This window comes from Salvelinus sp. IW2-2015, linkage group LG4q.2 (assembly GCF_002910315.2).
Source record: "Salvelinus sp. IW2-2015 linkage group LG4q.2, ASM291031v2, whole genome shotgun sequence".
Lineage (NCBI taxonomy): Eukaryota > Metazoa > Chordata > Actinopteri > Salmoniformes > Salmonidae > Salvelinus > Salvelinus sp. IW2-2015.
This window is the reverse complement of record NC_036843.1, coordinates 4,710,228-4,738,199: the sequence shown is the minus strand read 5'-3', so window position 1 is coordinate 4,738,199 and position 27,972 is coordinate 4,710,228. Positions and strand designations below refer to the sequence as shown.

At 43.4% G+C, this 27,972-nt stretch overlaps 1 protein-coding gene and 1 pseudogene across 2 annotated transcripts in view; one reads left to right on the top strand and one right to left on the bottom strand.

Moving 5' to 3' along the window:
• Window positions 1-814, top strand: part of LOC111963164 (afadin- and alpha-actinin-binding protein) — a 39,061-nt gene extending 38,247 nt beyond the window's left edge. For both annotated transcript variants that reach the window (XM_023986415.2, XM_023986414.2), the window contains exon 14: window positions 230-814. In XM_023986415.2, coding sequence (XP_023842183.1) covers window positions 230-365 — 136 coding nt within the window. In that variant the 3' untranslated portion in view covers window positions 366-814. The remainder of the gene's footprint in view (window positions 1-229) is intronic.
• On the bottom strand, window positions 713-13,438 carry LOC111962950 (vitellogenin-like; annotated as a pseudogene).
• Between the last annotated feature and the right edge of the window lie 14,534 nt (window positions 13,439-27,972).

Genomic DNA, 27,972 nt, shown 5'->3' with positions numbered 1-27,972 from the left:
TACAGTGCAGCACTCAACACAATTGCAAAAGGAAAACTAACAAAGCAGAGCTTAAATCAATTGAAGGAACCGTCTCGTACGTATGTAGATAGATGTCCTCTGTATGCACTTGACTGTTTGTTGCTCTTGTTTAGGGGAACTGCTAGCTAAATAACTATAATGTCAAGAATTCAAGACTTTCCTCTCGATGGGGATGAAGCTGTAATGCTGTGTAAAATGTTCTTTCCAGCCCGAGCACAAACCACCCAAAGCAAGACTCCAGCATCCTTCGCAATGGTGACGTTCCTGCCCAGCTCCGACACACGAATGGAGGAGCAAATCGCAGAGCATACACATTCACGGGAGATAGAAACGGCTCCATTTAAACACAGGGATAGACACCTTGGTCTTTTCCCATGACAATCCATGCTCTTAAACCATTCAATATCAAGTGTAGTATCAAAGGTAGTCAGACACACTTAAATGGAAACGCCAAACATATTTAGTTCTTGTTTGTAGAACTTAATAAAATAAAAATATATAATTTAACCAGACAAAAAGGACCCGGACAGACGAGGCCCCTGTCTGTGTTTTGATAGAGCCGTAATATCTTTGCTGCTGAGTGGCTCATTGTAAATGACAGGGACAAATTAGTCTGGTTTTTAATGTAATGTTGGTGTTTGTAGATGTCGTTTTGTATATATTTCATGTCAAATGTCTTTGTTGTATTACCTTTTTGTTAAGGTCATGTAGTTTTATAAAGTTGAATGTTTATACGTAGGCACTCTGTCAGACAGAGTAATGTATTTATCATGGTCAACATTGTTTCCCCCTTAAATATTTGATAGCATCTTAGAATGTACTTTTATTTCGATGCTGCTGATACACCAAAGGCAATAAGATATATTAGTTCTGTCAATTTCATAAATACATTTAAACTGTGTCTTTCCCCTTGAAGTGATTGTGACGATGACAAAACAATATTGCTCAAAACAATATTGCTCAAGGCTATTGTGTTTATTGTTGTAGATGCAGCGCACGGAACAGTCACAGCGAGGCGGATTAACTTTATAACTGCAAATATCACTTTGAAAGTGTTTTCTGCATTGATTTCTTATTTTACAATTCACCATGAAAAGTGATTGCCATTAAATTGCTGTTGTTAGGGGGCTATAATGTATCAGAGACCATCTTTGAATGCACAGTTGGATTTATTACAATTTGAATGGTCAAGATCTCATTGATGTGAAATTATGTATTTTCTGTTAGAAAGGTTACATAGTATCTTCTCCACCAGAGCTCTAAGCACACTGCTCAGAGGAGCAACAGGCCACATGGGCTTCTGCCTTCTCCCTCAGGTCCACACTCATCATAGATGCTGCTCAGACCTTCAGAGCGGTTCAGGTTGGAATCTGTAATAGGAAGGAAAGAAAGTAAGAAATCAGTATTTATTGAATACATCACATACAGTATGGTGTCTTCAGTAAAACAGTTGTCCGTTCTAGATTCACTGACTGGCAGGCAGTGGAATTGTGTAGGTGGTCCTCACTGGGAGGCAGACAGTGCAGGACAGGCTTAACAGAAGCATTTGGACTCCTTGCCATCAACAATCACCTGCTTCTCCAGCTTCACAGACTCGAACGTCATGAGGCATTCTGAGATAGAGAGGTACAGTAATAATATGTTAACTAAATGAACGGACATTTGTAATGCAGCATAAGCGGTAGGCTAAGACTTACCAGACTCATCACGGCAGCTCTCAGAAGGAAGCACCCAGGAATGGGCAAAGCTGATTGGGCTCTGGAGGCCACTGGGTGTTCCGTACTCCTGTCTGACTTCCCCATCAGCCTTTCCACAGATTCAACAGGTCTGTCCCTTCATCAAGTCCACAACTTGAAACTGAGTGCCAAAATCATGCGATTTAAAACTTCTCTAGCTTATGTTTTATGCCTTTTGGTGACATTTGGTTGGGGGGCACTTCACCTAGTTTTAAAGTGAATTTCCTGCAATTCTACCCATTTTGCCGTGGGGCGGAGATGTTTTAGTTTTACATCTAAATCCCTACAATTCTAAAAATGTATCCATGATTTATGCCATGTAAATGATATCTGAGTGAGAGTGACTAACAAAATTAATGGGGGCCCCCTGGAAGTCAGGGCCCCTTGGCACGTGCCCGGTCGTTCATTCGGCTATGATTACTACAAACTTTGATTGCTGGATAGACTAACTTAACAATTTAAAAACATTTTAACTGGGCTAATTTAGTGACTCTGTAACCAGGTTTCCATCCAACCTTTTTATAGGAGTAAAGTACGTCGGATTAAATATGTACTGACAAATCAATTCAGTCCACATTGTATTTGTCACATGCTTTGTAAACAGGTGTAGCCTTACAGTGAAATGCTTACTTACTTCCCAACAATGGAGAGGTCAAAGTATAGAAAAATAATAACACGGGGAATAACGATAACTTTGCTACAGTTGAAGTCGGAAGTTTTCATACACTAAGGTTAGAGTCATTAAAACTAGTTTTTCAACCACCACACATTTCTAGTTAAACTATAGTTTTGGCAAGTTGGTTAGGACATCTACTTTGTCCATGACAAGTCATTTTTCCAACAATTGTTTACAGACAGATTATTTCACTTATAATTAGAAGTTTACATACACTGAGTTGACTGCCTTTAAACAGCTTGGAAAATTCCAGAAAATTATGTTATGGCGTTAGAAGCTTCTGATAGGCTAATTGACATCATTTGAGTCAATTGGAGGTTTACCTGTGGATGTATTTCAAGGCCTACCTTCCTACCTTCAAACTTTGCTTGACATCATGGGAAAAAGATAACAGAAATCAAAAGAAATCAGCCAAGACCTCAGAATTGTAGACCACAAGTCTGGTTCATCCTTGGGAGCAATATCCAAACACCTGAAGGTACCACGCTCATCTGTACAAACAATAGTACGCAAGTATAAACACCATGGGACTACGCAGCCGTCATACCGCACAGGAAGGAGACGCGTTCTGTCTCCTAGAGATGAACGTACTTTGGTGCGAAAAGTGCAAATCAATCCCAGAACAACAGCAAAGGACCTTGTGAAGATGCTGGAGGAAATAGGTACAAAAGTATCTATATCCACAGTAAAACGAGTCCTATATCGACATAACCTGAAAGGCCGCTCAGCAAGGAAGAAGCCACTGCTCGAAAACCTCCATAAAAAAGCCAGAATACGGTTTGCAACTGCACACAACTGCACAAAGATCATACTTTTTGGAGAAATGTCCTCTGGTCTGATGAAACAAAAATAGAACTGTTTGGCCATAATGACCATCGTTATGTTTGGAGGAAAAAGGGGGAGGCTTGCAAGCCAAAGAATACCATCCCAACCATGAAGCATGGGGGTGGCAGCATCATGTTGTGGGCGTGCTTTGCTGCAGGAGGGACTGGTGCACTTCACAAAATAGATGGCATCATGAGGAAGGGAAAGTATGTGGATATATTGAAGCAACATCTCAAGACATAAGTCAGGAAGTTAAAGCTTGGTCGCAAATGGGTCTTCCAAATGGACAATGACCCCAAGCATACTTCCAAAGTTGTGGCAAAATGGCTTAAGGACAACAGTCAAGGTATTGGTCAAGGTATTGGATTTGCCATCACAAAGCCCTGACCTCAATCCCATAGAAAATTTGTTGGCAGAACTGAAAAAGCTTGTGCAAGCAAGGAGGCCCACAAACCTGACTCAGTTACACCAGCTCTGTCAGGAGGAATGGGCCAAAATTCACCCAACTTATTGTGGGAAGCTTGTGGAAGGCTCCCTGAAATGTTTGACCCAAGTTAAACAATTTAAAAGCAACGCTACCAAATACTAATTGAGTGTATGTATACTTCTGACCCACTGGGAATGTGATGAAAGAAGTAAAATAAATCATTCTCTCTACTATTATTCTGACATTTCACATTCTTAAAATATATTGGTGATCCTAACTGACCTAAGATAGGGAATTGTTACTAGGATTAAATGTCAGGAATTGTGAAAAACTGAGTTTAAATGTATTTGGCTAAGGTGTATGTAAACTTCCGACTTCAACTGTGTGTATATAACCCTCTCGTAGAGGGAGCAAGCGCCGACTGTATAGTCGTAATCACATTTGAGAGTAAATCCCTAGCCGTCAAATTCAACCTTTCATGGGCCAAACCCACAGATCCCATATCTGCAGTCATGGGTGCCAAATCCTCCCGTGCGCCTGGGACAATAGATCCCGATGACGCTGAACTCCACAGGGTTCGTGCGGTGGAGATTATAACAGAACATGGGCGAGATGTTCAAATGTTCATAAAGGACCAGCATGGTCAAATAATAATAATAATCACAGTAGTTGTCCAGGGTGCAACAGGTCAGCACCTCAGGAGTAAATGTCAGTTGGCTTTTCATAGCCGATCATTGAGAATATCTCTACCGCTCCTGCTGTTTCTAGTGAGTTGAAAACAGCAGGTCTGGGAAAGGTAGCACGTCCGGTGAACAGGTCAGGGTTCCATAGCCGCAGGTAGAACAGTTGAAACTGAAGCAGCAGCAAGGCCAGGTGGACTGGGGACAGCAAGGAGTCATCATGCCAGGTAGTCCTGAGGCATGGTCCTAGGGCTCAGGTCCTCCGAGAGAGAGAAAGAAAGAGAGAATTAGAGAGAGCATACTTAAGTTCACACAGGACACCGGATAAGACAGGAGAAATACTCCAGATATAACAGACTGACCCTAGCCCCCCGACACATAAACTACTGCATCATAAATACTGGAGGCAGAGACAGGAGGGGTCAGGAGACACTGTGGCCCCATCCGATGATCCCCCGGACAGGGCCAAACAGGCAGGATATAACCCCACCCACTTTGCCAAAGCACAGCCCCTACACCACTAGAGGGATATCTTCAACCACCAACCTGAGACGAGGCCGAGTATAGCCCACAAAGATCTCCGCCACGGCACAACCCAAGGGGGAGCGTCAACCCAGACAGGATGACCACGTCAGTGACTCAACCCACTCAAGTGACGCACCCCTCCTAGGGACGGCATGGAAGAGCACCAGCAAGCCAGTGACTCAGCCACTGTAATAGGGTTAGAGGCAGAGAATCCCAGTGGAGAGAGGGGAACCGGCCAGGCAGAGACAGCAAGGACGGTTCGTTGCTCCAGAGCCTTTCCGTTCACCTTCGCACTCCTGGGCCAGACTACACTCAATCATAGGACCTACTGAAGAGATGAGTCTTCAATAAAGACTGAGACCAAGTCTGCGTCTCTCACATGGGTAGGCAGACCATTCCATAAAAATGGAGCTCTATAGTAGTTAGCCCTGCCTCCAGCTGTTTGCTTAGAAATTATAGGGACAATTAGGAGGCCTGCGTCTTGTGACCGTAGCGTACGTGTAGGTATGTATGGCAGGACCAAATCGGAAAGATAGGTAGGAGCAAGCACATGTAATGCTTTGTAGGTTAGCAGTAAAAGCTTGAAATCAGCCCTTGCCTTAACAGGAAGCCAGTGTAGGGAGGCTAGCACTGGAGTAATATGATAAAAAAAAAAAATTCTAGGATTCAGTCAGGATTCTAGCAGCCGTGTTTAGTGTTTAGTTTTTTTAGTGCTTTATCCGGGTAGCCGGAAAGTAGATCATTGCAGTAGTCTAACCTAGAAGTGACAAAAGCATGGATACATATTTCTGCATCATTTTTGGACCGAAAACTTCAGATTTTTGCGATGTTACGTAGATGGAAAAAAGCTGTCTTGATATGTTCGTCAAAAGAGAGATCAGGGTCCTGAGTAACGACGAGGTCCTTCACAGCTTCATCGACCATCAAGATTAATTGTCAGATTCAACAGAAGATCTCTTTGTTTCTTAGGACCTAGAACAAGCATCTCTCTATTGTCCGAGTTTAAAAGTAGAAAGTTTGCAGCCATCCACTTCCTTATGTCTGAAACACAGGCTTCAAGCGAGGGCAATTTTGGGGCTTCACCATGTTTCATCGAAATGTACAGCTGTGTGTAATCCGCAAAGCAGTGAACGTTAACATTGTGTTTTCGAATGACATCCCCAAGAGGCAAAATATATAGTGAAAACAATAGTGGTCCTAAAACGGAACCTTGAGGAACACCGACATTTACAGTTGATTTGTCAGAGGACAAACCATCCACAGAGAAAAACTGATATCTTTCCGACAGATAAGCTCTAAACCAGGCCAGAACTTCTCCGTGTCGACCAATTTGGGTTTCCAATCTCTCCAAAATAATGTTTGTCTTCAGGAGGGCAGTGAGTTGCTGCGCAACAGCTTTTTCACAAAAAATTGAGAGGAATGGGAGATTCGATATAGGCCGATAGTTTTTTAAATATTTTCTGGGTCAAGGTTTGGCTTTTTGAAGAGATGCTTTACTACTGCCACTTTTAGTGAATTTGGTACACATCCGGTGGATAGAGAGACGTTTATTATGTTCAACATAGGAGGGCCAAGCACAGGAAGCAGCTCTTTCAGTAGTTTAGTTGGAATATGGTGCAGTATGCAGCTTGAAGGTTTAGAGGCCATGATTATTTTCATCATTGTGTCAAGATATATAGTACTAAAATACTTGAGTGTCTCCCTTGATCCTAGGTCCTGGCAGAGTTGTGCAGACTCAGGACAACTGAGCTTTGGAGGAATACGCAGATTTAAAGAGGAGTCTGTAATTTGCTTTCTAATGATCATGATCTTTTCTTCAAAGAAGTTCATGAATGGGGAATGTTGCTTTTTAGTTAGCTTTGCGACAGTATCTAAAAGAAATGTTGGATTGTTCTTATTTTCCTCAATTAAGTTGGAAAAATAGGATGATCGAGCAGCAGTGAGGGCTCTTCGATACTGCACGGTACTGTCTACCCAAGCTAGTCGGAAGACTTCCAGTTTGGTGTGGCGCCATTTCCGTTCCAATTTTCTGGAAGCTTGCTTCAGAGCTCGGGTATTTTCTGTATACCAGGGAGCTAGTTTCTTATGACAAATGTTTTTCGTTTTTAGGGGTGCAACTGCATCTAGGGTATTGCGCAAGGTTAAATTGAGTTCCTCAGTTAGGTGGTTAACTGATTTTTGTCCTCTGACGTCCTTGGGTAGGCAGAGGGAGTCTGGAAGGGCATCAAGGAATCTTTGGGTTGTCCGAGAATTTATAGCACGAGTTTTGATGATCCTTGGTTGGGGTCTGAGCAGAGTATATGTTGCGATTGCAAACGTTAAAAGATGGTGGTCCGATAGTCCAGGATTATGTGGAAAAACATTAAGATCCACAATATTTATTCCATAGGACAAAACTAAGTCCAGAGTATGACTGGCAGTGAGTAGGTCCGGAGATATGTTGGACAAAACCCACTGAGTCGATGATGGCACCGAAAGCCTTTTGGAGTGGGTCTGTGGACTTTTCCATGTGAATATTAAAGTCACCAAAAATTTGAATATTGTCTGCTGTGACTACAAGGTCCGATAGGAATTCAGGGAACTCAGTGAAGAACGCTGTATATGGCCCAGGAGGCCTGTAAACAGTAGCTATATAAAGTGATTGAGTAGCCTGCATAAATTTCATGACTAGAAGCTCAAAAGACGAAAACGACGTTTTTTTTTTGTAAATTGAAATCTGCTATCGTAGATGTTAGCAACACCTCTGCCTTTGCGGGATGCGCGGGGGATATGGTCACTAGTGTAGTGTAACTAGTCACTAGTGTAACCAGGATGTGAGGCCTCATTTAACACAGTAAATTCATCAGGCTTAAGCCATGTTTGTCAGGCCAATCACATCAAGATTATTAACTGCCTTGGAAATGAGGGATCTAACATTAAGTAGCCCTATTTTTAGATGTGAGGTAATGGCAGGAATGGAGGAGGTCTTTATTCTAGTGAGAATGCTAAGGTGAACACCGCCATGTTTAGTTTTGCCCCACCTAGGTCGAGGCACAGACATGGTCTCAATGGGGATAGCTGAGCTGACTACACTGACTGTGCTAGTGGCAGACTCTACTAAGCTGTCAGGCTGGCTAACAGCCTGCTGCCTGGCCTGCACCCTATTTCATTGTGGAGCTAGGGGAGTTAGAGCCCTGTCTATGTTCGTAGATAAGATGAGAGCAGGCTTGGTCCTGTTTGTGGGTGAGTCCCAGAAAGAGGGCCAATTATCTACAAATTCTATCTTTTCGGAGGGGCAGAAAACATTGAGTTTGAGATTGAGTTGTGAGAGCTCATCACTCCCCCGAATTGGGAGGGGGCCAGAGACAATTACTCGATGCCAACATCTTTCTAGCTGATTTACACGCTGAAGCTATGTTGCACTTGGTGACCTCTGACTGTTTCATCCTAACATCGTTGGTGCCAACGTGGATAACAATATCCCTATACTCTCTACACTCACCAGTTTTAGCTTTAGCCAGCACCATCTTCAGATTAGCCTTAACGTCGGTAGCCCTGCCCCCTGGTAAACAGTGTATGATCGCTGGATGATTCGTTTTAAGTCTAATACTGCAGGTAATGGAGTCGCCAATGACTAGGGTTTTCAATTTGTCAGAGCTAATGGTGGGAGGCTTCGGCGTCTCAGACCGCGTAACGGGAGAAGTAGAGTCCAGAGAAGGCTCGGCCTCTGACTCCGACTCGCTGCTTAATGGGGATAACCGGTTGAAATTTTCTGTCTGCTGAATGAGCGACACCGGTTGAGCATTCCTACAGCATTTCCCTCCAGAAGCCATGAGAAAGTTGTCTGGCTGCTGGGACCGTGCGAGGGGATTTATACTACTATCTGGTACTTACTGGTGGCACAGACACTGTTTTATCCTTTCCTATACTGAAATTTCCTTGCCTAACGATTGCGTCTGAAGCTGGGCTTGCAGCACAGCTATCCTCACCGTAAGGCGATTGTTCTCCTGTATATTATGAGTACAGCGACGGCAATTAGAATGCATCATGTTAATGTTACTACTTAGCTTCGGCTGGTGGAGGTCCTGACGAACCACGTCCAGATAAAGCGTCCGGAGTGAAAAAGTTGAATGAAAAAAAGTTGAGTGGGAAAAACGTAAAAACCATAAAGTTGTCAGGTAGCAAAGTAAGGTGAGCAACAAAATGCATAGCAGCCCGTAAACAGCATTGATTGCTGTTTGGTGTTGTAGGCTGGGTTTCTGTATAGCACTTTGTGACATTGGCTGATGTAAAAATTGCTTTATAAATGCATTTGATTGATTGATAGATCCGCACCCACTTTGAGAGATCTAAAAATATATGTCACCTTGAGCGACAGGGAGATGACTCCAGGGCCAGACCCTGGTCTCTGCCTGCACCATGAGATACTGTCTGCTGTGAATTATAAGTATCTTTCATACAAATTTTGACCTTGTGACCCAATGGCAGTTGTTTGTCATGAACATCCAAGAGGATGGACTTTGCTATAAAATGCTGTGTCTCAAACCAGCTGGTTGAGTTCTCAGTGATCACCTCCAGGGGTGATTACCGACCAGCTCCATTACTGCACTAATAAATAATAAAGTTTGATTGCTGTACTAAAAGTCTCTCCTTTTGATTACAATAATTCCACCACACCTTACCAACACATGCAGCACCCTTTGCTCTGTTGACCAAATCCTCCCCCTTTTTCTTTCTGAGTAGCCCACACATAGCGCTCCCCATCCCAGTAAGGATGTGTCTGTCATGATCACCCTGCGAGACACAACCCGGCCCATGACAACCCCTTGCAACAGCAGTCGCGGTTCTCTTGAAGGAGTCAATGCCCTTAGGCCCATGACAACCCTTTGCAACAGCAGTCGCGGTTCTCTTGAAGGAGTCAATCCCCTTAGGCACGACGGGGATAACTTGAGCAACCAATGGCAGTGGCTCAGTTCGTCCAGACACGTAGCAATCACCCAGCGCTGAAACAGACATCAACAGAAGTCCCAGAGTTACCACAGCTATCATAGAGGCCATAAGACCCAATAACCGCAGGCACAAGTGAAAAGGCACTGAGTGCCCCAGCTGAAACCGTGCCAGACAGAGCCAGAAAACGCATGATTCAAAACCGAGTCCAGAACGAGACCCAGAAACTGAATGCACCGAGCCAGAGTCAAACAACTTTTTTTGTGATTCATTGTGAATCCCAGCGTCTGAATCCGGACCCGAGCGGGTCCGGATCCAGAATGCTAAATGATGTCACAGGTCTGGGTCGGATCTTATATTATTTCTATGGGTCTTGGGTATGTGTAATTTCAATTGACTTGTCCAGAAGGTCCCATACAGATCCGAACATGACTGCTGCATTAGAGAGAGAGGTAGAGAAATTGCATAATTTATGCTGCTGCTCTTTGCTTTTCACGAGAGTGGTGCGTGTAGCTTGTTGTTGTTGGCCAATCATAAGTCATCAAAGCAGCAATAGGATACAGTCCTATAGCCTCAGTGTGGGGCAAAAGTGAGAAAATATTTAATCAATGGAAGATGTGAAAAGTGACCATAGTCATCAACAGCTTTTGTTTCAATTCAACCCAGGATTCAACTAAAAACAGACAATACAATAAACGTAGGGTTTCAAGCTCTGGGTAATTTCAAATACAATTATTTTTAGTGATATTGAATTGTATTTTTGAGGCATCTTCTGCTTGGATAGTTTCATCTGTGCCACTGACTTAGTCTGGCTTTAATTCCAGTTTGTCTACAAATTAATAATTTATATGGTAGATTCAAGTCTCCATCCCAACCAAAATCAAAGTTAAAGAATAGGACTAAATCAGATCAAATCAAACTTTAAAGGCACTTTAAATAAAGTTTATTTTAATTTAGTCCTATTATTTAACTTAGATTTTTGGTTGAGATGGAGATGTGAATCCAACATAACATAACAATGTTTTATTTGTCAGTGGCACAGATCGAACTATCCAAGCAGAAGATGCATCTCCTTCAAACGTTGATATTTGGTTGTGTTGATAGTCGAACACCATTAAATATCACTTTTGAAATACAATAAATAGCCTATTAACTTGTTGACAAGTTAACAAATTATACTGTATGTTGAATTCACATCTCCAACTCAACGAAAAATAAAAGTTAAAGAATGGTATTAAGCCAGTGGCTCAGATGGAACAATCCAAGCAGTTGATACATCTCCTTTAAATATGGATTATTTGGTGGCGTTGTCAAACAAACACAATTCAAGATTACTTTTGTAATACAGTAAATAGCCTAAAGTTAAGGCTATCTTACAAACTAATATAATATCTTCTTATGGCTGCAGGGGCAGTATTGAGTAGCTTGGATGAAAGGTGCACAGAGGTGCCCAGAGTAAACGGCCTGCTCCTCAGTCATAGTTGCTAATATATGCATATTATTATTAGTATTGGATAGAAAACACTCTGAAGTTTCTAAAACTGTTTGAATTATGTCTGAGGCTGGTCGATTTTCAACCAAGATCCTATTTAAATCACAGCGAGATATGGATGAGTTTGCACTTCCTACGGCTTCCACTAGATGTCAACAGTCTGTAGAACCTTGTCTGATGCCTCTACTGTGAAGGGGGGCCGAATGAGAGGGGAATTAGTCAGGTCTGCCATGACCTGACCATGCTTTCACCATGCGCGTTCACATGAGAGGGAGCTCTGTTCCATCGCTCACATGAAGTAAATGTAATTCTCCGGTTGGAACATTATTCAAGATTTATGTTAAAAACATTCTAAAGATTGATTCAATACATTGTTTGACATGTTTCTACGGACTGTTACGGAACTTTTGGACATTTCGTCAGCTTTTAGTGAACGTGCTTCCTGACGTTGGATTTGTTTACCAAACACGCTAACGAAAATAGCTATTTGGACAAAAATGATGGACATTACCGAACCAAACGAACATTTCTTGTGGAAGTGGGAGTCCTGGGAGTTTATTCCGACGAAGATCAGCAAAGGTAAGTGAAGATTTATAATGCTTTTTATGAGTTTTGTTGACTGCACAATATGGCGGGTAACTGTATGGCTTGCTTTTGTGGCTGAACGCTGTTTTCAGATGATTGAATATTGTGTTTTGGCGTAAAGCTTTTGAAATCTGACACAGCGGTTGCATTAAGAACAAGTGTATCTTTAATTCTAAGTAAAACATGTATCTTTCATCAAAGTTTATGATGAGTATTTATGTTATTTGACGTGGCTCTCTGCAATTTCTCCTGATATTTTGGAGGCATTTCTGAACATGGCGCTAATGTAATGTAATGTTTTTGGATATAAATATGAACTTAATCGAACAAGACATATATGTATTGTGTAACATGAAGTCCTATGAGTGTCATCTGATGAAGATCATCAAAGGTTAGTGATTAATTTTATCTCTATTTGTGCTTTTTGTGACTCCTCTCTTTGGCTGGAAAAATGGCAGAATTTTTCTGTGAGTTGGTGGTGATCTAACATAATCGTTTGTGGTGCGTTCGCTGTACAGCCTATTTGAAATCGGACACTGGTGGGATTAACAACAAGATTACCTTTAAAATGGTATAAAATACATGTATGTTTGAGGAATTTTAATTATGAGATTTCTGTTGTTTGAATTTGGCGCCCTGCACTTTCACTGGCTGTTGTCATATCGATCCCGTTAACGGGATTGCAGCCATAAGAAGATAACATTCAACCTTAAAATGAGTAACACATCCATGGCCACATTTTCAGGTAACTGTAACTATACATTTCTTCTTATGTAATCATATAACGCGTGCAAGATGTTAAAGATACGATGCGTAGGTCGTCGTAGGTCTGTGCATATTTTCACAATTACTGTAATAATCTACACAGAATCTTGAATGGCATTGAGCATTTGCACCATGTAATTATTATGTAATCTCAACTTCAATCCAGGTCATTTGGTTCAGCTATTAGAAGAAGCACAGTGATAACACATTAATAAACAAAAGGCTTCATAAAGCCTTCATAAGCACAACATAAATGTTTTACAAAGCATCTATAACCGTATGTCAGGTTTTATAAATGGTTTTTAAATGTGGCATAACTGTGTGACAATCACCAATGTCAAATGTGACATAAAGCACGGTCTAATATGATCTAAACATGGGTTATATAACGGGTGCTAGTTGGGTTGAAGGATTGGAATATGCTGTAAAGTGAAGTCATGTTAGTTACATTACACCTAATCTCATTCTCAGATGGTCTCTGGTGGACCAACACATTAAACTTGGCCGTCATTAGTTAGGGTTAGGTTTAAAATGACATTTTAATTAGATAAATTGTGTAAATGGGCAGGGTTTAGCATTATTTATGACTTTTTGACTGCGTTAAGTAGTGATGATGACAAATACTTTACTCGGTAAGGTCACTCCTATAGAATTCTATGGTCACTCCCACTAAGGCCAAATTGAATGGTTGCTATCCCAGGCTTATATGTGCTGTTTGTGCAATAACCTGGGGACAACGTTACAGCAAGAAATACTTACCTTGATGAAAGCCCCCAACATAAAGAAACACTTACCTTGATGAAAGCCCCCAACCTAAAGAAACACTTACCTTGATGAAAGCCCCCAACCTAAAGACATTGAAAGTTTCTTTCTTCTGGAACCAAGTTACATGTTCCTCAGTACGCAAACATGCACACAACAAAAACAAGCACGGTGCTTGGCCCAGTCAGGTCTTTGTCCCCATCATGGGGACAGAAGAGGAATAGCTGGTGCGGAAGTCCCAGGTTGGACTACAAATAATCTTGGTTCTGACACACACAAATGCAAACTTTGCACATCCATCAACCCATTTATTATTGTTTTATTTTTAAAGTAAATTTCACCCCCTTTTTCTCCCCAATTTCGTGATTACGATCTTGTCTCATTGCTGCAACTCCCTAACAGTTAAAGTCAGACCACTTTTGTCATGTATAGCACATACATAAATGCATTGTATCATATGACGCTGTACTTACTATAAATTCAGACACCTTTGGTCATTCATAACACATACATAACGTTTTAATGATGTAAACAGATGTATTGTCAAAAAATAATAGAACACTTCTGGGGATGCTACTGTTGGATTCGACATTTTGAACATTGAGATATTAAATAAATGATAGGGAAGAAACATAGAATCAAAGGAGAAAGAGACTGAGCCTCTGTAGAAAGACAGATAGCTGTGGAATGTGTTGGAATGGGTTGGGGGAAGGGAGTAGAGCAACGGTTGAGATAGGGGAGACAGATGGACATCTGTGGACTAGGGGAAGTAACGGTTGAGGTCAGGAGGTGAGGTCAGTTCCCCTTAATCCCCTTAAGGGAGTAATCAGGGTTTAGTATCTGGTTACCTTCTTCCTGTTGAGCATAACATCAGACAAGATAGAACGGACTAAGGGGGCGGTGTTGCAATTGACTGCAGAGATAGCCTGCAGAGTTCTGTCCTACTATCCAGGTCTGTAACCAAACAATTTGAACTTCTACTTTTAAAAATCCACCTCTCTAAAAACAAGTCTCTCACCGTTGCCGCCTGCTATAGACCACCCTCTGCCCCCAGCTGTGCTCTGGATACCATATGTGAACTGATTGCCCCCCATCTATCTTCAGAGCTCGTGCTGCTAGGTGACCTAAACTGTGACATGTTTAACACCCCGACCATCCTCATTCTAAGCTTGATGCCCTCAATCTCACACAAATGATCAATGAACCTACCAGGTACAACCCCAAAGCCGTAAACACGGGCACCCTCATAGATATCATCCTAACCAACTTGCCCTCTAAATACACCTCTGCTGTTTTCAACCAAAATCTCAGCGATCACTGCCTCATGGCCTGCATCCGTAATGGGTCAGTGGTCAAACGACCTCCACTCATCACTATCAAACGCTCCCTGAAACACTTCAGCGAGCAGGCCTTTCTAATCGACCTGGCCCGGGTATCCTGGAAGGATATCGACCTCATCCCGTCAGTAGAGGATGCCTGGTTATTTTTTTTAAATGCCTTCCTCACCATCTTAAATAAGCATGCCCCATTCAAGACATTTAGAACCAGGAACAGATACAGCCCTTGGTTCTCTCCAGACCTGACTGCCCTTAACCAACACAAAAACATCCTGTGGCGTTCTGCATTAGCATCGAACAGCCCCTGCGAAATGCAACTTCTTAGGGAAGTTAGAAACCAATATACACAGGCAGTTAGAAAAGCCAAGGCTAGCTTTTTCAAGATTTGAAAGCAGCTGCGGTCATCCCCCTCTTCAAAGGGGGAGACACTCTAGACCCAAACTGTTACAGACCTACAGTATATCTATCCTACCCTGCCTTTCTAAGGACTTCGAAAGCCAAGTTAACAAACAGATCACCGACCATTTCGAATCCCACCGTACCTTCTCCGCTATGCAATCTGGTTTCAGAGCTGGTAATGAGTGCACCTCAGCCACGCTCAAGGTTCTAAACGATATCTTAACCGCCATCGATAAGAAACAATACTGTGCAGCCGTATTCATTGACCTGGCCAAGGCTTTCGACTCTGTCAATCACCACATAATTATCGGCAGACTCAACAGCCTTGGTTTCTCAAATGATTGCCTCGCCTGGTTCACCAACTACTTCTCCGACAGAGTTCAGTGTGTCAAATCGGAGGGCCTGTTGTCCGGGCCTCTGGCCGTCTCTATGGGGGTGCCACAGGGTTCAATTCTTGGGCCGACTCTTCTCTGTATATATCAATAATGTCGCTCTTGCTGCTGGTGAGTCTCTGATCCACCTCTACGCAGACGACACCATTCTGTATACTTCTGGCCCTTCTTTGGACACTGTGTTAACAACCCTCCAGACGAGCTTCAATGCCATACAACTCTCCTTCCGTGGCCTCCAACTGCTCTTAAATACAAGTAAAACTAAATGCATGCTCTTCAACTGATCACTGCCTGCACCTGCCCGCCCGTCCGGCATCACTACTCTGGACGGATCTGACTTAAAATATGTGGACAACTACAAATACCTAGGTGTCTGGTTAGACTGTAAACTCTCCTTCCAGACTCACATAAAACATCTGCAATCCAAAGTTAAATCTAGAATTGGCTTCCTATTTCGCAACAAAGCATACTTCACTCATGCTACCAAACATACCCTCGTAAAACTGACCATCTTACCGATCCTCGACTTTGGCGATGTCATTTACAAAATAGCCTCCAACACCCTACTCAACAAATTGGATGCAGTCTATCACAGTGCCATCCGTTTTGTCACCAAAGCGCCATATACTACCCACCACTGCGACCTGTACACTCTCGTTGGCTGGCCCTCACTTCATACTCGTCGCCAAACCCATTGGCTCCAGGTCATCTACAAGACCCTGCTAGGTAAAGTCCCGCCTTATCTCTGCTCGCTGGTCACCATAGCTGCATCCACCCGTAGCACGCGTTCCAGCAGGTATATCTCACTTGTCACCCCCAAAGCCAATTCCTCCTTTGGCCGCCTCTCCTTCCAGGTCTCTGCTGCCAATGACTGGAACGAACTACAAAAATCTCTGAAACTGGAAACACTTATCTCCCTCACTAGCTTTAAGCACCAGCTGTCAGAGCAGCTCACAGATCACTGCACCTGTACATAGCCCATCTATAAATAACCCAAACAACTACCTCTTCCCCTACTGTATTTTTTAAATGTTTTTTTTATTTGGCTCCTTTGCACCCCAGTATTTCTACTTTGCACACTCATCTACTGTCAAATCTACCATTCCAGTGTTTTAATTGCTATATTGTATTTACTTCGCCACCATGGCCTTTTTATTGCCTTATCTCACCTCATTTGCTCACCTTGTATATAGACTTATTTTTCTACTGTATTATTGACTGTATGTTTGTTTTACTCCATGTGTAACTCTGTGTTGTTATATGTGTCGAACTGCTTTGCTTTATCTTGGCCAGGTCGCAGTTGTAAATGACAACTTGTTCTCAACTGGCCTACCTGGTTAAATAAAGGTTAAATTGAAAAAATTATTTTTAAAAACATAAGCAAGCAAGTGTCAGTCAGTGTTCCATGCTTCACGTCTTCCTCATTTGCTCAAACTCACAATTAGCTGGTTGGTTTTCTTACAGACAGTTTACATTGTCTTAATACAGTAAATCTACACCGCTATCTCTCTCTTTTCACTTCTGCCTTTCTCTCTCTCTCCAACTATCTCTCTAATTCACTCTCTTCCACCCCCCTCTCTCTCACTTTATTCCTCTTTCTTTCATTTTCTACCTCTCTCACTTTCTCACTTTCTCCCTCTCTCTGTCTCTCTCTGTCTCTCTCTCTCCCTGTCTAGCTAAGACACCTAGCTAAGGGAAGCTGGACATAATTGCTTACACCTATCCATTTGATTATTGAGGGTCAACTTATACACTGAGTATACCAAACATTAGGAACACATTCCTAATATTGAGTTGCCCTCAGAACAGCCTCAATTCACCGGGGCATGGACTCTACAAGGTGTCGAAAGCGTTCGACAGGGATGCTGGCCCATGTTGACTCCAATGCTTCAAACAGTTGTGTCAAGTTGGCTGGATGTCCTTTGGGTGGTGGACTATTCTTGATACACACGGCTGTTGAGCATGAAAACCCAGCAGCGTTGCAGTTCTTGACACCAACCAGTGCGCCTGGCACCTACTACCATACCCTGTTCAAAGTGTTAGGTTCTAATTTTCGTAGTAAATAACTAACGGACACTAGAGAAGCTTAACCAAGTTGAATTCTTCCCAAAGGGTTGATACAGCTGTAATTCAGAGAAACGACATGTCACACAAGCACTGATATTTAACCCTTTCTCCTAGGCCGAGTCTCCTCCTCCACATTTGAACAGCCAATGCATCTCTGTTGCTAGACAGAATCTTAGTTATATCTGTTCTTCCTCACTTCAGCTAACCTGACCTCTACCTCAAAGTGCTCACTCCTCCCCAACTCAAGGCTGTCATGGTGATTGGTACCAGACTGTGTCTCTTCTCCTCTCAGAGGATCCCTGATGGCTAACAATAACATATCCTGACATCATGTAAACGTTATAAATTCCCCCCTCTCCCTCAGTGACATTGTTAGGTTCTAAGATCTCCACCCGTCTCCCCTTATCAATGTCTGCCACATGTAATCGCTTTCCTACACTCAACACATTCCAAGCTTAGTTGCACAGACTACATACCTTCCTCCTATAACCCTTAACTTCTGGCGTAGACCCTCTAGACCTTAGCACTCCATCTGTGACCTGAATAAGTACATTTCACATTGAATGGCACGCATACACAATCCATGTCTCAATTGTCTGAAAGCTTACACATATTTTTTTTAACCTGTCTCCTCCCCTTCATCTACACTGATTGAAGTGGATTTAACAAGTGACCTCAGTAAGAGATCATAGACTTCACCTGGATTCACCTGGTCAGACTATGTCATGTAAAGTGCAGATGTTCTTAATGTTTTGTATTCTCAGTGTACAGTATATACATCATTATTTGTATTTGTATTTTGTATTTATTAGGGATCCCCACTCTTCCTGGGGTACAAATATATTAATGCACTTACATTACATTAAGTCAAAAGATAAAACAGCACATCATATAACATTATTACACTACTACATATATACAATGCAAAATGTTGATACCACTATTCAACAATATCACAATGCATACGTATGTATGTACCTTTCTGTGTGTCTCTTCCCAGTCCCCGTTGTTCCATAAGGTGTATTTTTACCTGTTTCTTTTTTTTATCTGATTCTACTGTTTGCATCAGTTACTTGATGTGGAATAGAGTTCCATGTAGTCATGGCTCTATGTGTCACGACTTCCGCTGAAGTCGGTTCCTCTCCTTGTTCCGGCGGCGTTCGGCGGTCGACGTCACCGGTTTTCTAGCCATCGCCGATCCACCTTTCATTTTTCCATTTGTCTTGTCTTGTTTTCCATCACACCTGGTTTCAGTTCCCTCAGTATTAGACGTGTATATAACCCTCTGTTCCCCCCCATGTCTGTGTGTGGAATTGTTTGTTGTTTCGTGTATGTGCACGCTATACTGGTTTGCGCTGGGTTATGTCAACCCATATTGTGTTTAGTGTTCTTAGTGCCGTGTGTTTTGTTAGCCGAAATAAAAGGCTCCTTTGGCTACCCAACTTCTGCTCTCCTGCGCCTAACTCCCTTACAGCCAGTTACGCATACCTAACAGAATTCCACACCTAACCATGGAGTCAGCAGGAGCAGGTACCCCGGTTATAGGAGTCAAGGAGCGCGTCAGAGAACACGCGGCGATGCTACAACATCTCGGCGTCTCGATGGACCGCGTCGTTCAGACATTGGACCGCTGGGAGAGACAGAGAGTCCCTCCAGCGCCTCCACCAGCACAACAGGGGTTCCCACTACTCGTCCCTCCTGTACCCGGGCCCAGTGGGATGTGTCTCTCCCTTCCCAGGGAGTATGATGGGACGGCGGCACGGTGCCAGGGTTTCCTGCTACAGCTGGACTTATACCTGCGCACCGTTTACCCGGCTCTCTCGGGAAGGGAGAGGGTGTCCGCCCTCGTCTCGTGCCTCTCGGGGAAAGCTCTGGAGTGGGCTAACGCCGTGTGGGGAGAAGGAGATGCGGGCGTTGGACGTCATCGAGGAGTTCACCCGCCGCTTCCGGGCAGTCTTCGACCACCCTCCCGAGGGTAGAGCGGCGGGTGAACGTCTCTTCCACCTGAGGCAGGGGACGAGGAGCACCCAGGAGTTCGCCCTGGACTTTCGGACCCTGGCCGCAGGAGTGGGATGGAACGACAGGGCCCTTAACGACCACTATCGCTGCAGCCTGCGCGAGGATACCCGTCGGGAGTTGGCCTACAGGGATACCACCCTCACCTTCGACCAGCTGGTGGACCTGTCCATTTGGTTGGATAACCTGCTAGTCACCCGCGGACGTCCAGAGAGGGCTCTGTTGATTTCCCCTCCCAGCACCACCGTTCCGGTGCCAACGGAGCTGGGAGGTGCTGCGCTCAGGGAGGCTGGAGGAGGGGCTTTCACATGTACCATCTGTGGCCGCAGAGGTCACACTGCTGGTCGGTGCCGGGTTGGTTCCTCTAGGAGTCGAGGCAACAGGCAGGGCACTCTGGCGTCGCCCCAGGTGAGCCTGCACCACTCTCATCCAGAACCCTCTGTTGTACACCTGTTTGTGCATGTTTACTTTCCTGAGTTTTCCCCGCATTCCCAGCATAAGGCGCTTGTCGATTCAGGCGCAGCTGGGAATTTTATCGACAGAGCATTCACCCATAGGATAGGGATCCCTATTGTTCCAGTGGTTAGGCCTTTCCCAGTTCACGCTCTGGACAGTCGACCACTAGGGTCCGGGTTGATTAGGGAGGCTACCATTCCCCTGGGCATGGTGACACAGGGGGGTCACGAGGAGAGAATCGGTCTCTTCCTCATTGTCTCTCCTACGTTTCCCGTGGTACTAGGCCTTCCCTGTTTAGCTCGTCATGACCCCACCATTTCATGGCAACAGAGGGCTCTCACGGGGTGGTCGCGAGAGTGCTCAGGGAGGTGTTTAAGGGTTTCCGTTGGTGCTACTACGTTTGAAAGTCCAGACCAGGTCTCCACCATAAGCATTCCCCCCGAATATGCCGATTTGGCTCTCACCTTCTCCAAAAAGAAGGCTACTCAATTACCACCCCATCGATGGGGGGATTGTGCGATAAATCTCCTGGTAGACGCCGCACTTCCCAGGAGTCACGTGTATCCCTGTCACAGGCGGAGACGGCGGCTATGGAAACATATGTCTCCGAATCCCTGCGTCAGGGGTACATTCGTTCCTCCACTTCACCCGCTTCCTCGAGTTTCTTTTTTGTGAAGAAGAAGGAGGGTGGTCTGCGCCCGTGTATTGACTCCCGAGGCCTACTAGAAAGTGTGTGCCCTCAGGCCTGGAGGGAAGCTAAAGTCATTCCGCTACCCAAGAATAGTAAAGCTTCTTGATGGTTGTAAAGTCGTCTCAAATAAAACTGTGAAGGACCTACTCTGGACCCTGATCTCTCTTTTGACGAACATATCAAGACTGTTTCAAGGACCGCTTTTTTCCATCTACGTAACATTGCAAAAATCAGAAATGTTCTGTCCAAAAATGATGCAGAAAAATTAATCCATGCTTTTGTTACTTCTAGGTTAGACTACTGCAATGCTCTACTCTCCGGCTACCCGGATAGAGCACTAAATAAACTTCAGTTAGTGCTAAATACGGCTCCTAGAATCCTGACTAGAACCAAGAAATTTGATCATATTACTCCAGTGCTAACCTCCCTACACTGGCTTCCTGTTAAGGCAAGGGCTGATTTCAAGGTTTTACTGGTAACCTACAAAGCGTTACATGGGCTTGCTCCTACCTATCTTTCCGAGTTGGTCCTGCCGTACATACCTACACGTACGCTACGGTCACAAGACGCAGGCCTCCTAATTGTCCCTAGAATTTCTAAGCAAACAGCTGGAGGCAGGGCTTTCACCTATAGATCAAAATTTTTATGGAATAGTCTGCCTACCCATGTGAGAGACGCAGACTCGGTCTCAACCTTTAAGTCTTTATTGAAGACTCATCTCTTCAGTAGGTCCTATGATTGAGTGTAGTCTGGCCCAGCCTCTAACCCTATTACAGGGGCTGAGTCACTGGCTTACTGGTGCTCTTTCATGCCTTCCCTAGGAGGGGTGCGTCACTTGAGTGGGTTGAGTCACTGACGTGATCTTCCTGTCTGGGTTGGCGCCCCCCCTTGGTTTGTGCTGTGGTGGAGATCTTTGTGGGCTATACTCGGCCTTGTCTCAGGATGGTAAGTTGGTGGTTGAAGATATCCCTCTAGTGGTGTGGGGGCTGTGCTTTGGCAAAGTGGGTGCGGTTATATCCTTTCTGTTTGGCCTGTCCGGGGGTATCATCGGATGGGGCCACAGTGTCTCCTGACCCCTCCTGTCTCAGCCTCCAGTATTTATGCTGCATTAGTTTATGTGTCGGGGGCTAGGGTCAGTTTGTTATATCTGGAGTACTTCTGTCTTATCCGGTGTCCTGTGTGAATTTAAGTATGCTCTCTCTAATTCTCTCTTTCTCTCTTTCTTTCTCTCTCTCGGAGGACCTGAGCCCTAGGACCATGCCTCAGGACGATCTGACATGATGACTCCTTGCTGTCCCCAGTCCACCTGGTCGTGCTGCTGCTCCAGTTTCAACTGTTCTGCATGCGGCTATGGAACCCTGACCTGTTCACCGGACGTGCTCTAGAGACAGCAGGAGCGGTAGAGAGACTCTTAATGGTCGGCTATGAAAAGCCAACTGACATTTACTCCTGAGGTGCGACCCTCGACAACTACTGTGATTATTATTATTTGACCATGCTGGTCATTTATGAGAAAAAAAAAAAAAAAAAAAAGAAAAAAAAAAAAAAACATTTGAAATTTGTGCCCATGTTCCTGTATACATCCACCCGGCACAGCCAGAAGAGGACTGGCCACCCCTCATAGCCTGGTTCCTCTCTAGGTTTCTTCCTAGGTTTTGGCCTTTCTAGGGAGATTTTCCTAGCCACCGTGCTTCTACACCTGCATTGCTTGCTGTTTGGGGTTTTAGGCTGGGTTTCTGTACAGCACTTTGAGATATCAGCTGATGTACGAAGGGCTATATAAATACATTTTGATTGGATTTGATTTGATTTAAAGCCCCCTTTACTGTCTCAAATAGCCAACCAATCAGCCTGTTACCAACCCTTGGTAAACATCTGGGAAAATTGGGGTTTGATACAATGCTATTTCACAGTAAACAAATTGACAAGACTTTCAGCACGCATACAAAGAACGACACTCAACAAGCACAGCACTTACACAAATTACTGATGATAGGCTGAGAGAAATTGATGATAAAATGATTGTGGGGACTGTCTTGTTAGACTTGCTCTGCATTCTTTTTTTATTTTTATAAAAAATGATTTAATTTCACCTTTATTTAACCAGGTAGGCTAGTTGAGAACAAGTTCTCATTTGCAACTGCGACCTGGCCAAGATAAAGCAAAGCAGTGTGACACAGACAACAACACAGAGTTAAACATGGAGTAAACAATAAACAAGCCAATAACACAATAAACAAGTCAATGACAGAGTAGAAAAAAGAAAGTCTATATACAGTGTGTGCAAAAGGCATGAGGAGGTAGGCAAAAAATAGGCCATAGGAGCGAATAATTACAATTTAGCAGATTAACACTGGAGTGATAAATGAGCAGATGATGATGTGCAAGTAGAGGTACTTGTGTGCAAAAGAGCAGAAAAGTAAATAAAATAAAAACATTATGGGGATGAGGTAGGTGGATTGGGTGGGCTATTTACAGATGGACTATGTACAGCTGCAGCGATCGGTTAGCTGCTCAGATAGGTGATGTTTAAAGTTGGTGAGGGAAATAAAAGTCTCCAACTTCAGCGATTTTTGCAATTCGTTCCAGTCACTGGCAGCAGAGAACTGGAAGGAAAGGCGGCCAAATGAGGTGTTGGCTTTGGGGATGATCAGTGAGATATACCTGCTGGAACGTGTGCTACGGGTGGGTGTTGTTATCGTGACCAGTGAACTGAGATAAGGCGGAGCTTTACCTAGCATAGAGTTATAGATGTCCTGGAGCCAGTGGGTCTGGCGACAAATATGTAGCAAGGGCCAGCCGACTAGAGCATACAGGTCGCAGTGGTGGGTGGTATAAGGTGATTTGGTAACAAAAGGACAGCTGGCCCTTGAAATTACACGGAGAACTAACATTAATGACATGGATGTCAATCTCTCATGGCTCAAAGTGGAAGTGAGATTGACATCATCACTATTTGTTTTCGTAAGAGGTGTTGAAAAGCTGAAGGTACCAAGCTGTCTGTTTAAAATACTAGCACACAGCTCAGACACCCATCCATACCCCACAAGACATGCCACCAGAGGTCTCTTTACAGTCCCCAAGTCCAGAACAGACTATGGGAGGTGCACAGTACTACATAGAGCCATGACTACATCAGGTAACTTATGCAAGCAGTAGAATCAGATTTAAAAAGCAGGTAAAAATACACCTTATGGAACAGCGGGGACTGAAGTAACACAAACATAGGCACAGACACATGCATACACACACATTATAACATATGCACTATACACACACATACACATGGATTTTGTGTTGTAGATATGTGGTAGTTTAGTATGGGCCTGAGGGCATGCACTTAGTGTGATGCGAATTATGTAATGAATGTATTGTAATGTTTTTTTTTAATGTATAACTGCCTTAATTCTACTGGACCCCAGGAAGAGGTTCATCAGTTGTAAACTGATCCCATTTTCAGGACCCTGTCTTTCAAAGATAATTCGTAAAAATCCAAATAACTTCACAGATCTTAACTTGTAAAGGGTTTAAACACTGTTTCCCATGCTTGTTCAATGAACCATAAACAATTAATGAACATGCACCTGTGGAACGTTCTTTAAGACACTAACAGCTTAAAGACGGTAGGCAATTAAGGTCACAGTTATGAAAACTTAGGACACTAAAGAGGCCTTTCTACTGACTTTGAAAAGCACCAAAAGAAAGATGCCCAGGGTCCCTGGTCATCTGTGTGAACGTGCCTTAGGCATGCTACAAGAAGGCATGAGGACTGCAGACATGGCCAGGGCAATAAATTGCCATGTCCGTACTGTGAGACGCCTAAGAGAGAGCTACAGGGAGACAGGACGGACAGCTGATCGTCCTCGCAGTGGCAGACCACGTGTAACAACACCTGCACAGGATCKGTACATCCGAACATCACACCTGCGGGACAGGTACAGGATGGCAACAACAACTGCCCGAGTTACACCAGGAATGCACAATCCCTCCATCAGTGCTCAGACAGTCCGCAATAGGCTGAGAGAGGCTAGACTGAGGGCTTGTAGGCCTGTTGTAAGGCAGGTCCTCACCAGACCGGCAACAACATTGCCTATGGGTACAAATCCACCGTCGCTGGACCAGACGGGACTGTCAAAAAGTGCTCTTCACTGACGAGTCACAGTTTTGTCTCACCAGGAGTGATGGTCGGATTCACATTTATTGTAGAAGGAATGAAAGTTACTGTACTCTGGAGCGGGATTCATTTGGAGGTGGCGGGTCCGTCATGGTCTGGGGCGGTGTGTCACAGCATAATCGGACTGAGCTTGTTGTCATTGCAGGCAATCTCAACGCTTTGCCTTACAGGGAAGACATTATCCTCCCTCATGTGGTACCCCTCCTGCAGGCTCATTCTGACATGACCCTCCAGCATGACAATGCCACCAGCCATACTGCTCGTTCTGATTTTCCGCAAGACAGGAATGTCAGTGTTCTGGCATGGCCAGTGAAGAGCCCGGTTCTCAATCCCATTGAGCATGTCTGAGACCTGTTGGATCGGAGGGTGAGGGCTAGGGCCATTCCCCCCAGAAATGTCCGGGAACTTGCAGGTGCCTTGGTGGAAGAGTGGGGAAACATCTCACAGCAAGAACTGGCAAAGCTGGTGCAGTCCATGAGGAGGAGATGCACTGCAGTACTGTAATATTCATATGTGTAAACATACTGAATTATAATTGGATGCATTTTTCCGCCATATCAAACTGTGCTATGATTGGTTAAGACCAATAACTGGCATAATAACATGCCAGTTATAGCTAGTAGGACGTTTCTTTCTTAGCTGAGTTTATAACAGCAGCTAATGGGGATCCATAATAAATACAAATACAAATACAACAAAGTACTGAGTAAAGGGTCTGAATATTCATGTAAATGTCATATTTCGTATTTCGTTGCAAAGTATATTGTGTGTAGACTGTTGAGGAAAAAAATCGATTTAATACAGTTTAAAATAAGACTGTAACGCAACACAACGTGGAACAAGTCAAGGGGTCTGAATACTTTCCGAATGCGCTCCATTTACCTTTGCTAACAGAGGTCAAGGAACACACCTTGACTTTAGATATATAGCTGATATGGACAGTGAGCTATTGAACATTTTATCTATCACAGGAAATATTCATGTAAAAATCTGTTAAATTAAAATGGGCATTTCTAATGTGTATACTATGGAGGAGGGAGGTCAGTGACCTATCTTCGAGTGGTTTTAGATGTATATGTAATTTCGACTGGAAGCTATGAGCGTTACATCTGTATGTGAATTAATAGCCAAAGCTGTAATAGGATAAATATTTGTCGAAAATCAAATGGGATGAATTTTGAAATATAAATTTGCTTTAATAATAGAGATCAGGGAACTCACCACATGTCACGTTCCTGACCTGTTTTCTGTTAGTTTTGTATGTGTTAGTTGGTCAGGACGTGAGTTTGGGTGGGCAGTCTATGTTTTCTGTTTCTATGTTGGTGAATGGGTACCTAATATGGTTCTCAATTAGAGGCAGGTGGTTTTCATCTCCTCTGATTGAGAATCATATTAAGGTAGGTAGTTTCACAGTGTTTGTTTGTGGGTGGTTGTCTCCTGTGTCTGTGTCTATGTTTGCATTACGGGACTGTTTCGTTCGTTCGTCGTTTTGTTTGTAGTAAGTACTTGTTCGTTCGTTCTTCGTGTTTCATGTAAGTTCGTGGTCCAAGTCTGTCTACATTCGGTTTGTTATTTTGTTTAGTTGTCAAGTATAGTTCGTTTTGTCTTGTTCAATAAATTCATTATGTCTTATTCAAACGCTGCATTTTGGTTCAATCCATGCTCCTCCTCTTCGAATGAAGAGGAGGAGGAAAGCCGGTACACCACACGTGTCTGTAGATCTCTAACATATATGGATCGGAAGCCATTCATAATGATAATGATTTATAATCAGATACATTTTAATTGGGAATTCTAATGGGGACATCATGGATTAGAGACATCAGTCACTTTGCTACAAGTGATTTTAGCTCTCTAGGTAATGCAGGTAGGTTACAGTAGGTTGCGTACTAATGAGAAAGATCATAGACCTATTTATGTTTTTTGAGCTCCAATTTTTACATCAAATCCATGAAAAATAAACAATATATATTTTTTATGTAATTGTTGAAAACATTTATAATTGAGAGAAATAAAGTTTATCTGTAAACACCAGGTTTGGCTGATTGCCGCAAGTGCATAATATTACCCCATTGAAACAATGTAAAGTTACTTTTTGAAAACAGAACTTAACGGAGGGAGAGCACTGATAAAAGGTGTCATATCAGGCATCTCGATGGAGATTGAGGCTTCATGGTTTAAGATGAACATGCCAGGAATAGTTGATTCACGTCACTTAACCCGCACTGTGAATGGAAAGGGAGAAAGCCTTTCTGTATTATTGATGTTTGACGAACAATTTCTTTCGACCCATGTAAAGCTGGGACATATGAGATATGCGGTGCAAGCTCATGTACAAAAGCCACTTCAATTTCATCAATGTAAAAAGTTTAAAGTGCAAATGGAATATCATTGTTGAAGAGTCTGAGGATGCACAGTGTTGAAATTGGGATGGGAATCACATTGCAGAGTTCACTGAGTGCCATGTTAGGGGGTAGGAGGTCAAAGTAGAAAGGATCAGGGCTGTTGAGAAGGTCTCCTGTGCAGAGGCAGTAAAAAATGTTGACGCAGCGAGTAGAGATGATGAGGCTATGGCAGTGGTTACCCAACAGTCTGTGGATGTCAGTCAGTTGAGAGATCCTGAAACACTAATAGTAAAGAAGATTGATTTTGTGTTTATTCTGCATTAATTGTACAGGAAAAACGAACCAAAAATGTAAGAAACTAGAAATCATTGTGAAAGTGTCTAAAAGGTTATTGGATCTCTAGGATTTCACAGCTGAAACATTGCAGGGAATACTGTCTGAAGATGCTTCCCCCTCTCAGGCCCCAGAGCCTGTGTAAGGATCTGAGTACATTTGACTAATTGAAGGAGTACATTGACTTTTGTCAATTATTATTATTTTATTATTAACCTCCTTGAAGTATCTCAGTTTTTACCCCACCCAGTAGGTGGCGGCAATACACCTTATTGGATGTAGTCCGCCAATAAAACCTTGAAGAAGGAGGAGGAACGAAACAGAGGCATTGTCCAATTCTAT